Below are 13,631 nucleotides of genomic sequence, written 5' to 3' on the forward strand. Positions count from 1 at the left end.
CCCGAGAGACGGCAGGTTTTCAAATGGCAAATTAGCCTCGTTTGTCAAGTTACTTTAATTCGTTAATTCAAGCGGGAAAATACAGCTCTAGCTTCTAAGTAAAAGCACAATTTTTCTTTCTGAATTATTGTTCCAACAATAATTCAGAATTAATGTTAACATAGAAGAATTGTTGTCTAAATACCACAAGACTGACTAAGCGGCACGATTGTAATTTTTAATGTCCACTAATGCAGGTGGAAAACAAGCTATTTTTGTTTTTTGTTTGATTTTAATTTGTAAACGCGAAGCTGCCCTTATTTTGACAGGCACGGAGGTGGCCGCCTCGTGCACATTCGGCTTTAAGACGGAAATCTTTCAAACCACAGCGTGAGACAGACGACGCGAAGGGAACCTACTCGAAAAGCAGAAGGAGGCAGAATGATTCGAAGCATAAAAGAGCCGGAAAGACCCGAGGAAACTGTCCGCCAACTGGAACACCGTGGAAGTCTGCGAGCTGCAGCCTCTCCGGACCGGATGTGCTACAACCAATGACGTCAGCCAACAGGAGCTTCGCACAGGTACAGCAGGATTTAACACTTTCTGTCTCTTTTATTTATTTATTTATTTCTGCACAGCCAGGGGCCATTTCTGTCTGCCATGTGGGCCCCCTTCACAAAACACAATATACACCTCACTGTACATGAAACAACGTTTATCACTCAATATTTAATCAGAAACTAAACGAACACACACACACACACCCTTTATGAATCAGTTGTATGTATATTTTCATGGCTGTGTTAATTGATTGTTCAGACTTAAACTGGTTGTCAGCACAAAAAGCTGCTGGTTCACTTTAAACATTTCCGTTGTGCACATAACTGGTGCTGCAGAAAACACACAGGGAAACTCTTCTCAGGAGAAAAGAGATTATGACAACGTGCAGGAACAGTGCTTCCCTCTTTGTTTCCTGTTGTGCAGCATTTATTTTTAGAACACACCTGCCCACCAGTTATGTGCATGCGTCACTTTGTAATGACTTATACCTATAAGAAATGTGTTTTGACTCTTTAGAATGTTAGATAATATCTGTGCTAATTCATTATTTTATGTTAGCTATCAACTATTTGTGTTATTTGTTTGGAAGTTCTGAGAAATAGAGCCTGACCGATATATCGGCCGGCCGATATTTTCGGCCGATATAAGCCCTTTTCAAAGTACTCACTATCGGCCGAAATTTTGCCGATAGAACGCCGATAATTTCTCATAAACAGAACAGTTACTGAAATAATGTTTGTGTTGGCAATGTAAAATGTCCTTGCACCGTTTGTCCAGTAGATGGAGCTCTGACTCCATTCAACTGAGAGCTGCTTACACCCCTGCTTAAATGTGTTCATCACCGGCCCCCGTAGTTCACCGTCGTACTGCACTGATCGGCTGACAAAAGCATACAAGTAAGTTTATAAGGATCTATATCCTTATCCTGAACATATATCTACGTTGCAGCAACAAGAGGTACAAGATCAGATGTATTTCACAACTCTTTTTACGGATATGTATTTGCTAATTTCACAAAGGTTTAATTCTTGATTGCATTTTTTTGAAAATTCTTCTCTGTTATAAAGTTAATCAATATGAGGACAAAGCGTCAGCTTTTAGCTCATACCTTTTTTGTTAAGGGTCCAAAAAAGAACGTTTTATTCATATAAAAAAATAATAATATCGGCTATCTGCAAATCAGCCAATTTATCGATTATCTGCATTTTTTTCATCCAAATATCGTTATCGGCATCAGCCTCAAACACTCCATATCGGTTGGGCTCTACTGAGAAAAATAAGTTAAGTTTAACTTTATCATGTGTCCAAGTCTCAGACACAGGGAGAGCTCCCCCTGTTGATGAGAGCCAGTAACATTAGAAATGTGAGACTAAACCACACCCATGTTAACACCCACAAGGTATAAAGAGTGTTGTATGACTCATTTTAGGGGCCTTTCACAAGATGGACACTGTCTGTGAGGGTCCTAGGCCTGGTTTCTAACATGACGTTGAATAAACTCAAAATGAGGAATACAATGGTTTAGTTTTTGGTAAGGGGCAGAATTTTACATAAAAGAACCAGGTAGAAATAACAAGAACATGGAAAAAAACATGACTAGCCACACAGAAAAACATTAGTGGATTTTGGCATTGTTTTTCATACACAGCTAACCAGAGTAACTGCGTTCTCTCGCCTGCAAAACCGCCTCGACGTGTTTAAGCTCCAGGTCATAAACAAACCGTGATATGTGTCCACTTTTCCAATGCATCATCGCTTTTTCTTTGCATTTTCACTTTGTTTGCATGTACAGTGCTGTGAAAAAGTGTTTGACCCCTTGACCCTTTACATGTTAGATTTTTATTAGGACATCAAAAAACAAAACAAAAATTCAGGCCTTGTATATTAGAATTTCCAAAATTATGCTTTTTAAACTCACAGTGAAAGTAAATCTCTACAGTTTGATATAAATTAATTAAAAATCTAAAAGCCAAAATGATGGTGTGAATAAGTAAGTGCCCCCTTTAGTATAGCACATGTAAACCATCACTTTTATATACAGTTTTCTTTGGACAAGTCTGGATGGATACGTGAACATTCCCAAGACACTGACTATGTCTTGGACATTAGTTACATGAATTATGAAGAAATACAAACAGCATGGCACTCTATGGTAAATCTGTGTGGAGTAGATAGTTCTGAAAAACTGAGTGACTGTATAAGAAGGTGAAGAGTGAGGAAAGCCACCAGGACAACCCTGAATAAATTATAGACTTCTGTGGCTATGATTGAAGAGATTGTGCATAGTGCAAGTTTTGAGTGTTGCATCACCACTTAGCTTCATGATGAAGTGGTATAGAGAAGGTTTCTATAAAAAAAGAAAGAAAAACAAAACACTGTATAAGAAGGTGAATAGTGAGGAAAGCCACCAAGACACCAGGACAACCCTGAAGAAATTACAGACTTCTGTGGCTGTGATTGACAAGATTGTGCATAGTGCAAGTTTTGCATTTTGTATCACCACTCCTGCCTTCATAGTGGAGTTGCACAGGGAATACTTTTCTTTCAGCAAAACATCAAATCTATGCTTGAATCTCCAATGTGCTTTCTAGCAAACTGTAGCTAAACTTTCAAGTGTTTTGTTTTTTTTGCAGTGAAATTTGCCCAAAAACCCATTGAAAATGCCATGGTTGGTCCCCCGGAAGTAGATAAATTACGTCATATGCATCATATTTTACCCCTTTAGCGCCTGCCCTCAGACGAGACTGCGGTGCCCTATTGTGCAATCTGCATTATGACAGACTGTCTCATCTACGATGACTATGACACCAGTGTAACACACACAACTTACACTTACTCAGAGTAAAGCTTTTATGTTGACAGATGTGGTTAAAAAAATAGCAATTTTAGATTTAGATGTGTTTGTTTCTTGCTAATGTTTTCAAAATATATGAGAAACATGTTTGATTTACATTGAACTAAGCTGAAGCAGAGCCGCCATCTTGGATTACTTTGTTAGAGCAAGCTGTCAGATGACATCACGCTGCTTATTCACTCCAACTGGCAGTCGCCGTATTTGCACAAAAGAGACTTCTGGTCTATTTTGGCCCTGTCTAGCTAATGGCAGAGCGAGTGATGTCTCTTTTCACTGCGAAACGCCCACTCTGATTAAAAATAATTGGCAAATTGGTGCTTTGCCTCTGTTAAATCTGGGTTCTTCTCATGGTCACAGTTGGAAAAAGGCAACAGTGGCTGCATATCGACAACATTTTGAGTAGTTTTTGAAGTGGAAATCTGCATTAACAAAATTGTCTTCCCGTCGCATCAAACTGATTGTTTGGATTTGTCCTCTTCTTGGACAGATTCTTGTGGTGGACCCCTATGATATTAACTATAGGTACGGTCGGGCCTACGTAACTTCCGCTTAGTTACAGCCGCCATTTCGGATCACTGCTGAAAACAATCTGTACGCACACTCACAACCATTATTGATATAGTTGTCTTTACCGCTGTTTATTCGCAAAGGCCTGATGATTTGGTCATGCCAAATGGCATATGGGCATGTGGAGAGCCTTGATAGGTGTACAAAAGTTGCTGCAGTTAAAGTTTCCGCAGTTAAAAAGCTCGTTGTTGGATCTTGGGATCGAGGTGATGACATGCCGTGAGGCGAGCTGACATCTGTCCCAGCCCCTGCCTCTCAGCACCCCCTCGATGCTCTTAGCTGAGTGTCCCGCGGGGTCTGAAGCATTTACTTTGAAAAAATGAGTGTTCAAAGCAGGCCTGGTCACCTGAATACTCCAGCGAGGAATAATGGAATAGGACTCCCGTTCTATTTTGTGGTTTTCCTTCTCTGAACTGGGGCCATGATTAAGAAGGACGGTCCGGGGTATTCCTATTGTGCTGCTAGAGGTGAAATTCTTGGACCGGCGCAAGATGGACAAAAGCAAAAGCATTTGCCAAGAATGTTTTCATTAATCAAGGACTAAAATCAGAGGTTCGAAGAAGATCAGATACCGTCGTAGTTCTGACCATAAACGGTGCCAACTAGCGATCTAACGGCGTTATTCTCATGACCATCCTCATTTACTCGGCTGATAGCAGCCAGCCATTTATCTCTTCTGTCTGGACCTTTGTGGCGCTTTGGGAGCTCAAAAAACCACCGCACTTTTCAATCTTTTAACTTATCGTGGTTGGTACAGCCAACTGCAACCCACGATCATGGTGTTCTCTGTGAAAACTGGTGTATGAGGTCTGTTAAAAAAGTAACGGGCCTTTTTATTTTTTGCAAAAACTATATGGATTTGAATCACGTGTGATTGCATCAGCCAAGCTTGAACCTTCGTGCGCATGCGTGAGTTTTTTCATGCCTGTCGGTTGCGTCATTCGCCTGTGAGCACGCCTTGTGGGAGGAGTGGTCCAGCCCCCTCAGCGGATTTTCATTGTCAGGAAAATGGCTGAGCGACTGCCGCTTTGCTCCATCAAAATTTTTTCAGAAACTGAGAGACAGCCAAGTGGACACCATTCGGAAAATTCAGATGGTTTTCAGGGACGATTTTCTGGGTATCACACAGATTAAGGAGTGTTACAGCCGGTTTAAAGATGGCGCACAATGGCGGAGGGCGCGCCGCGCTTCGAACGGTCATCGACAGGCTGAAACGACCAGATCATTTCCAAAGTGAAGGCTGTGTTGATCCGGGACGTCGTCTGACTACCAGAGAAATGGCAAGAGAGGTGGACATAGCACTTTTTCGGCACATTACACTGTTACAGGAGATTTTGTAATGAAAGACGTGCGACGGAATTCACGTGTCAGGACGGAGCCGCGTAATGGCGCACAACAAAAAGCACCTCCGTGTTGGAAGTCTCACGGGACATGCCCAGCTCTTCCACCATTCGGAAGATTCTGACGGCTTTGGGTGGCTTTTCAGTCGAGTGAGTATCCGAGAAATTGTCGAAGATCTGGGCATGCCACAACATGTCCTGTGAGACCAACACGGAGGTGCTTTCGTTCCGCGCCATTAGCAGCTCCGTGGCGAATTCCTCCGCTCCTGTTTTCATGACATAAACAAACAAACAAATTACTGTATGAGGCACATAGAGCAGGCAAATTCAAGGAGCTCAGAAACACAAAAGCAGTGAGAAAGAAAAGACTTCACTCTCATTTAAAGCAGAGATATTGTAAAACTGTGTAAAATAAATTGTGTATCCTATCAACTTTGCAAAATCAATATATTGAAATGCCTAGAATCGGATGTAGTTGAAGATGAAAAATGTCCGCTTTTTTGCCAGTTGCCTGGGTCATATTTTTAGATCAGTATTGTTCAGTAGGAAGTGTTAAGTGGTGTGCTTTTCAATCAGGCAGGTGTTGGGCAGCTTCGAGGCCCTTGAAGCAAAGCTGCTGTTTTATTTCTATTTATCTTAATTTTTCCCAGCTAAAACGCTAAAGGGCATATGTCTGTGAGTAATATTGACATTTTTATGTTAAACTGACCTGTTATGGTCTTCTGAAACAGTTGAGAGATGTATTTTATAACTTAGAAACGGGAGCAATGCTAACAGGTTAGCATGTCTATTGCATTTTCAATGTTAAACTTAGCATTAAGCTGTTCGCGTCTCAGCACGTTTGTGTGCATTTGTTTTCTGTGTAATAATTAATGGCTCAGTGTTTGTTCTCGTAAAAGAGTCAAATGTATTACAAATTGTATTTTTAAAAAAATTAATAATAGCAACAACAATAATAGTAATAATAACTAATAATGCTACAATACAATTTTAGAGAAAGAGACAAAAAGAACACTATAAAACAAAACAACAGAAAAGATAAAACCAACTAACAGTGAACATGAATAAATAAATATAGAAATAAATAACTGTTTCCTATGAACACCTAGTGACTCTTACACCTTCAGTTCATCCCTGTTTTATTTAAGTTTATTTGTTTCAGTCAAACCATATTTTCAATTTGTTAATTTCTTCAGTAATTTCCTCCAGAACTATCTGCCAAACTAGAAAACTGCTGCATCCTAGTAAGAGCAGAATACTACTGGAATGATCTTGAATAAGGAAAGTTGTGTTTTTTTTCTCATTAAAAATGGGTGCTACACTCACTGCAGTTTATTGTCTAGAATAGCCCCAGATTACATTTCAGAGCTCCTAGAATTCATAAATGTTCGGTGGTGTGTAATTTTGGGTTTCAGCTTTTTTTTGTTTTTAACCACTTTCATCCCTGAGAATTGGGTTTAGAAATAACCCTAAAAGTACAGACTACATGGAACAACTACAAAAACATAGAATGAGTGTAAGGGTTAAAAGTCAAGTTTCTAAAACTGAGGTACTCGTAAGTATAATATTCTATATTCTGCACCAGTTTTCCTTTTTTTTTTTTTCCAGTTCCGTGAGGACAAATGGCCTCAAGATTACTTTTGGCTGTGTTGTGGCCTGATGTTGGTTCATTTTCAGTTAGAAGTGAGTGTTGTTGCCTGTTTCTGAGAACATTACTTTGACAACAGCCTATATATAGCTGTGGTTCCTTCCCATGCATTCTCAGCATGTCCTGTTTAGCAAGAATATCAGCTGTGGTGCAGAGCAGTGAGAGGATCAGACCCCAACGCTGCATTACAGGTGGAAGAGTGGGGGCGCACTAAAACCGAAACTATAGTTTGTGTCTTTGACAGACCTTTTTCCTGTATGTGGCCCTTTATGTAAAAAACACTAGACTGATGTTTGGTGAAATTGCAAGGAAATATGACACTGTGAATGTTTCCAGGATATTCATGGAGAAAGTACACGTGGTTGGAAGTTTATAAACATCATCATGGGCAAGAATGTCATGGTACTTTGGGGGCTTTTAATGATGTCTTTGAACTGTTCCTTTGTCAGGGTGGAATTATTGCACAGCATATATCATTAATGACTTTTTAAAAAAATCAAGAGTTGGGTGCACAAGTTTGAATTTATTTTGGCTCTTCGCTAATCCGCACAAAGTCAAAATTATACATGTAATGTTTGGAGGAGTAAACCTAAGAGCACTGTACCAAATGTCAAGCATGGTGGTGGTAGCACCACGGTCAGGGGCTGTTTTGCTACCAGTGGTACTGGTGCATTCCACAAAGTGGGTGGGATAATGAAGGAGGGCTACCTCCAAATTCTTCAATGTCACATCAAATCAACAGCAAGCTTGTTAAAACTTGGCCACAATAACCGCATTTGAAGATGCTAGGGGTGCAGCAGTAGGTCGCTTGTGTACATGCACCACCAACCTAGCAACATGCCTGGCCAGGCACAACAAGCCATGACGGCATTTTGAGTCTATATTTAGGTAATCGAAGTAATGCCGTGGCCAAGAAACAAACAATTGAAAGCAAAAAATAGACAAACACACTGCTTTGCTTTAAATGTGCATTCAGTCTAATTCAGATGATCAGTGTGGACCCTCTTTCTCTTAAAAGGCTTTATTTTACTCTGTGTGTCGTGTTGGAAAGCAGTAGCTTTTGGATTAGCCTTTACACGGTTTATGGGCATGCTCTAGTTTTTTTCTGGGGATGCGACAGTGCCACACACAGGCATGGCATATGTACTACAACGTTAAATGAAGTTTTGAGGCCTAGAATTTGCCTTAAACATTTTTTGTAATCGAATTATTCGTGTTACTCGACTAATCGCTTCAGCCCTACATCCGTGTTTCTGGAGGTGTGTTCTCTTGTCGATTGATTTTTGTTTTCTTGTGTCTGATTTGTAGTCAGATGCCCAACAGTTGTACCCAGGCACATCTACAATCTAATTCTTTTGAAAGATTTATCAAATTTAAACGTAATCTGTAATTTCTGTATCAGAAATGTCCCATAGCAACGACCCTGACTTCCGAGCTCTGAATAGCCAAAAACTGCCTGGGTCTCAACTTTTACATCCAGGTATCGCAAAAGCTACGCATGGGCACAAGTGACCTAGAGCAGCGCCTCTAGTATCTTCGAATGTGGCTATTGGGTGTTTCAACAGGACAATGATCCCGAGCACACATCAAAACCGGTTGTCGGTTGGATAAAGCAAGCTAACATTAACAGACATGTCGCATGTTATTTAATGTGCCGTTTAACAACACAACATTAAAGTATTTTGCGATTGTCAGTCTATTTGCACATATGTGGTCACATTCTGTGGTGGTTGAGGTACTTTATTGGGCAGCACAGTCTTGTTTGAGAGTGGGCGCTAAAGGGTTAAAATATGACGCATATGATCCAATAATCCTACATCCGGGGACAGCCCTCTCTGAGTTTTTGAGCAAATTACAAGGGAAACAAAGTGAAAATGCAAAGAAAAAGTGATGATGCAGTGGAAAGTGGACATGTGTTGCAGTTGGTTTATGACCCAGAGGTCAAACGTATCAAGGTGGTTGTGCAACTGAGAGAACTTAGCTACTCTGGTTAGCTGTGTAGGCTAACACTTACCGTCACGACGTCTCCCATTTGCCTTGTCTTCCCTTCTCCAACTGAAAAAACTGCACTTTTCGCGACTGCTTCGGTGATTGCAGCCAAAATCAAAACAGTACACCATTTTTCCCTGTGAAGTTGTACTGTGTATATATTACGCAATGGGAGCGGCGGTCCCCATAAGTGGGCAAATCCTGAAATATCATGCAGGGTTCAAATGAGACTGCGCTGCCCTATTGGTAATTAAACCTCTCACTCAGCTATCTTCAGGCGCATCACTTTCTCACTTCCCAATTGCCTAATTTTACATCTACCAAAGAGACCGAAACAGTGGACAGAATTATGTCATTAAACCCGTCAAAGAAAGGTCTCATTTCTAGGCTATATAATTTAATGCTGGATCTAAAAACCCCATTACAAGATAAATCCAAGATGGCTTGGGAAAAAGATATTGACCTCCCCATATCTAACGATGCATGGGTCTCTGCTCTAGGGCTGGTTAGCTCATCCTTGCTTTGTACACGGCACCAGTTGATCCAGTTTAAGGTGGTACATCGGGCCCATTTCTCAAGGGCTAAGCTGGCTTCTATGTACCCGATGGTCAGCCCATTATGTATTAGATGTAATCTTGCAGAGGCCTCGCTTAGCCATATGTTCTTTTCATGTGTTAGTTTGAGTAATTTTTGGAAGGAAATATTTGAAACATTATCTCATGTATTCAACACCAAACTGGAACCTAACCCCCTAGCAGCTATTTTTGGGGTACTTGAGGACAAACTACATTTAAGTAAGGTTAAAAAACACTCTATCCCCTCCTCTTTACTCGTAGCACGATGTGCAGTCCTACTCAGATGGAAAGACGCCTCCCCCCATCTTACTTACAGTGGTTGCAAGATATAATGTCTTGTTTGAAACTTGAAAAAATTAGGTATTCGCTCAAACAGTCTCCGGATACTTTCGATAAAATATGGGGTCCTTTTTTGAGAACATTCCCAGCTCTCTAGCAGCTTTGACTTGTAGAGATGGACGATACTTGGGATATTACACAAGGCAGGTCCTATGGTGGAGGGATGGTACAGTACTGGAAGTGATATGTTGGAATTTGGAGTAGGGGTTGATTTTTGTTTTGTTTGTTTGTCTGTTTGTATATAAATATATCTATTAGGGCTGGGCAATGTTAACGCGCTAACGTTGCGTTAATTATTGAGGTCATTATCGCCGACAATTTTGTTCCTCCCCTTAACACTGCGGGTTTTTTTTTTTTTTTTTTTTAGCCTTTTATGACTGTTGCTCATTGCCTTTTATTTTGAAAGCGTCAGTCGGGGGCGAGCTTATGCTGCTGCTTCCTGCTGATAGCTGAGTTCACACAGAAAACGACACGAGGATCGAGAAAAGTACAGGGTATGCAATGCACAACAAAACAAAATGCAGAAAGACGCCGAACTTTTGAATGGACATTTTCTGTACAAAGTTCTACAGGATCAGGCCCGGATCCAGACCGGTTTGGACCGATGCAGCTGCATCGGTCAAATTTTTTTTTACACATCGTTCGTCATCGGTAAAAAAAAAAAAATCTTGAATAATCTCGAATAGCCAAACGTGTCCCCGCGGTGAACACAGCTTTTCGGTGGTTATCATGTCAACCTATAGTCCATAAATTATACGGATTTTTCTGAGTTTCAGAGTCATACGGATGTACAAATAAAGTCGGATATTCAGGGTTTGGTCTGTAATAAACTATTTCTGCAGCTCTGCTCCACTTTGAAACCATGAACCATTGAAGCAATGCTTCGATCCAGTAGCTCGTTGGTTCTTTGATTCACTGCTCTTCAGAAACGGCAAGCCGCTTCTTAACCCCTCGCAAAGCCATTAAAATATCGTCAGGCACTTTTGTGTGGATTAAAGTCACTAACTGGGACTCTTGTCTTGTTGCTGTCAAGAAACGAGAATCATCCTCCGTTCCGTTCACACAGCTCGAAACGCTGCGTGGCTGAGACAGAGTCCGGTCGGAATTAATAACTTCAAAATGAATCGCCGCTTTAAATAAAATGACACCTCTTTCCAAATGTAATACAGACAAGAAACTACAATAGACTAAAAGGTTTTTTTTTCCTCCCAAAATGAAACGTGCTGTGTTTTCTTTTCAGATTACATCCTGAAGTTCAGCACAGCAGCTGTAAGCTCAGCTCAGATATATGGAAACACATTCATGCCAATGTCTGAAAGGAAATGCTTTTGACAAAAACTACAGATTTTGTTTATTCCTATTTATGTCCAGAGATCAAGGATTCACCATGTAGAGTTCATTATGTACAAAGTTTAAGGATCCAGTGACCAAATTCGTATTTATTTACTTTAAGACTCAATAAAATGTTCAATTTCAATTCAATTTAATCGGCTTATAAAGTGCCAAATCACAACAAAATCTAAATATACTAAAACAAATACGTCACAATTGTACACATATCAAATTGTGGTATGTGTACAATTGTGACGTATTTGTTTTAGATCATTTAGTCATGGACATGAATATTGTTATTTTGATATGAAACAGGATAACAAATGACCTGCCAGTGGTTTTATATTTGATTTCATTAGTGTGTTTCAGTTGAAATTTACATTTTCAAATTTATGCAATGTTCATTTACATTTTCAAATTTATGCAATGTTCATTTACATTTTCAAATAAAACTGTGCTTTTAAGCGGCTTTTGAATTCATTTTTGGGTTTCACATATACCATGCGATTAATCATGATTAATCACAGAAAGTCATTGAGTTAATGCGATTAAGATTTTTTATGTTTGGCCACCCCTAATATATATATATATATATATATATATATATATATATATATATATATATATATATATATATATATATATATATATATATATATATATATATATATATATATATATATATATATATATATATATATATATATATATACATATATATATATATATATATATATATATATATATATATATATATATATATATATATATATATATATATATCAGTTGATATAGATCTGTCTGGGCAACTTTTATTTTGGTTTGACAAATTTATTCTGTATTACGTTGGTGTGCCCTGTTCTGTTCTGTTTTGTACGTGTAATTTCAATAAAATATATTTGAGTAAAAAAAAGACCTCTCACTCAGCAAATCAGCTGGTGCATTTCCGCAAAACACTGTACTCAGCATATTTCAGCAGGTGATGTCATTCCAAGCAAACACAGTAACAGCACAATAGCAAACTGACAGAGTCAAATGAACATTGCAACATCAGATTAAGAAACTACTGACCATTCATATGAAAGTGATAGGTCAGCATGCATTCAGATCAGTGGATGCTTGGAAAAAGTCAGGAATATATTATTTTCAGGAGCTATGGACTTTCTACCAGTTAACTTGGTTCATTCGATGCACTCTATACAAAGAGGAGACAACACACTTCACCCACAAATCTTTTAATTTTTTGAGAGATTGTGTCAGATTTTGAATCTAGATGTGTATAGAGTCTGCTCTCTGTACCGGAGCAGGACGCTGTTTTCATGCAGTTATAACTGCCGCCGTGAACGGGCACGTGAACTTTCCATGAAAATGCAGCTGTATTTCTTATATTGGAGAAGGTGGGAATACGTTATTTTCAGGAGATATGAACTTTCTATCAGCTTGCTGATGTGCACGAGCATTGCGCACATCACCGGTTCAGTACTCCATTCAGAGAGGAGACGACACATGTCGCCCCAACTCTTTTAATTTTTGTGACCATAATGTAATTGAAATTAACACAGTTATCACTTTAAAAACAAGTCATCCTGACACAACGTCACATTTATGTAAACTGTGCAATCAACCTGCGGCTGTGTTCTTATGTTAGCAGCAGTTTCTCTACATTCCAACAGTGCTGGGATATTTGCTCAGAGTGACGTAAACACTGTTGGAAACATTCAAAAAAATGACTACTAACAAGTACTTTGTTTTTGGCCGTTTCTGTAGCTGTTTGTCTTCATTGGTGTATGCTTACTGACTGTTCACAGACATGCACAAATTACTACAGGCATATCATCACATGACTTCTAATCACCAAAATCTGAGTTGTTATGGATTTTGTGCAACATGTCCTTTAACCGTCTGGAATGGTCTTCCCTAAGACCCAACCTCATCCCTATTGAAAATTTGTGGATCATGTTTAAAAACCACATCTGTGCCAGGAAACCAACCAATTTAAATGAACTCCATCATGTCTACCAAGAAGAGTGGTCAAATATCCAGCCAAAAGTGTGCAAAAAGCTTGTTGATGGCTACTAAAAGCATTTGGTTGCACCTGCATGGTCATTAGTCATAAATACAGCCTGTGAAAATCAAAACAAAATGCTTAAAAGTGTTGTATGTAACTATGAAAAAATCTCTCTCTCTCTCTCTCTTTATATATATTTATATGTATCATCATGTTGCCTGTGAAAAACAATGTCACTAAGACATTCCATGTACATGTTAAGGTTGCAACCGATCCAATTCGGTATCGGGATCGGCTCCCGATACCAATGTAATTCAATTATCGGAAAATAACGATACAACCTGCGACGTTTTCCGATAGTGGAGAGAAGCCACGGCAGCTTTTAGCTCGTAAATGACGGTGTATCTAATACTGAGAAACTGTGACTTCTAATACTGTG

General features: G+C 39.3%; 1 protein-coding gene across 1 annotated transcript in view; it reads left to right on the plus strand.

Moving 5' to 3' along the window:
* Positions 1-383: 383 nt before the first annotated feature.
* LOC117508788 (kinase suppressor of Ras 1-like) overlaps positions 384-13,631 on the plus strand; it is a 230,879-nt gene continuing 217,631 nt past the window's right edge. Inside the window, exon 1 of the mRNA XM_034168619.1 lies at positions 384-540. Within this exon, the coding sequence (XP_034024510.1) occupies positions 531-540 (10 nt within the window). The 5' untranslated portion in view covers positions 384-530. The remainder of the gene's footprint in view (positions 541-13,631) is intronic.

Source organism: Thalassophryne amazonica, chromosome 4 (genome assembly GCF_902500255.1).
Source record: "Thalassophryne amazonica chromosome 4, fThaAma1.1, whole genome shotgun sequence".
Classification (NCBI taxonomy): Eukaryota; Metazoa; Chordata; class Actinopteri; order Batrachoidiformes; family Batrachoididae; genus Thalassophryne; species Thalassophryne amazonica.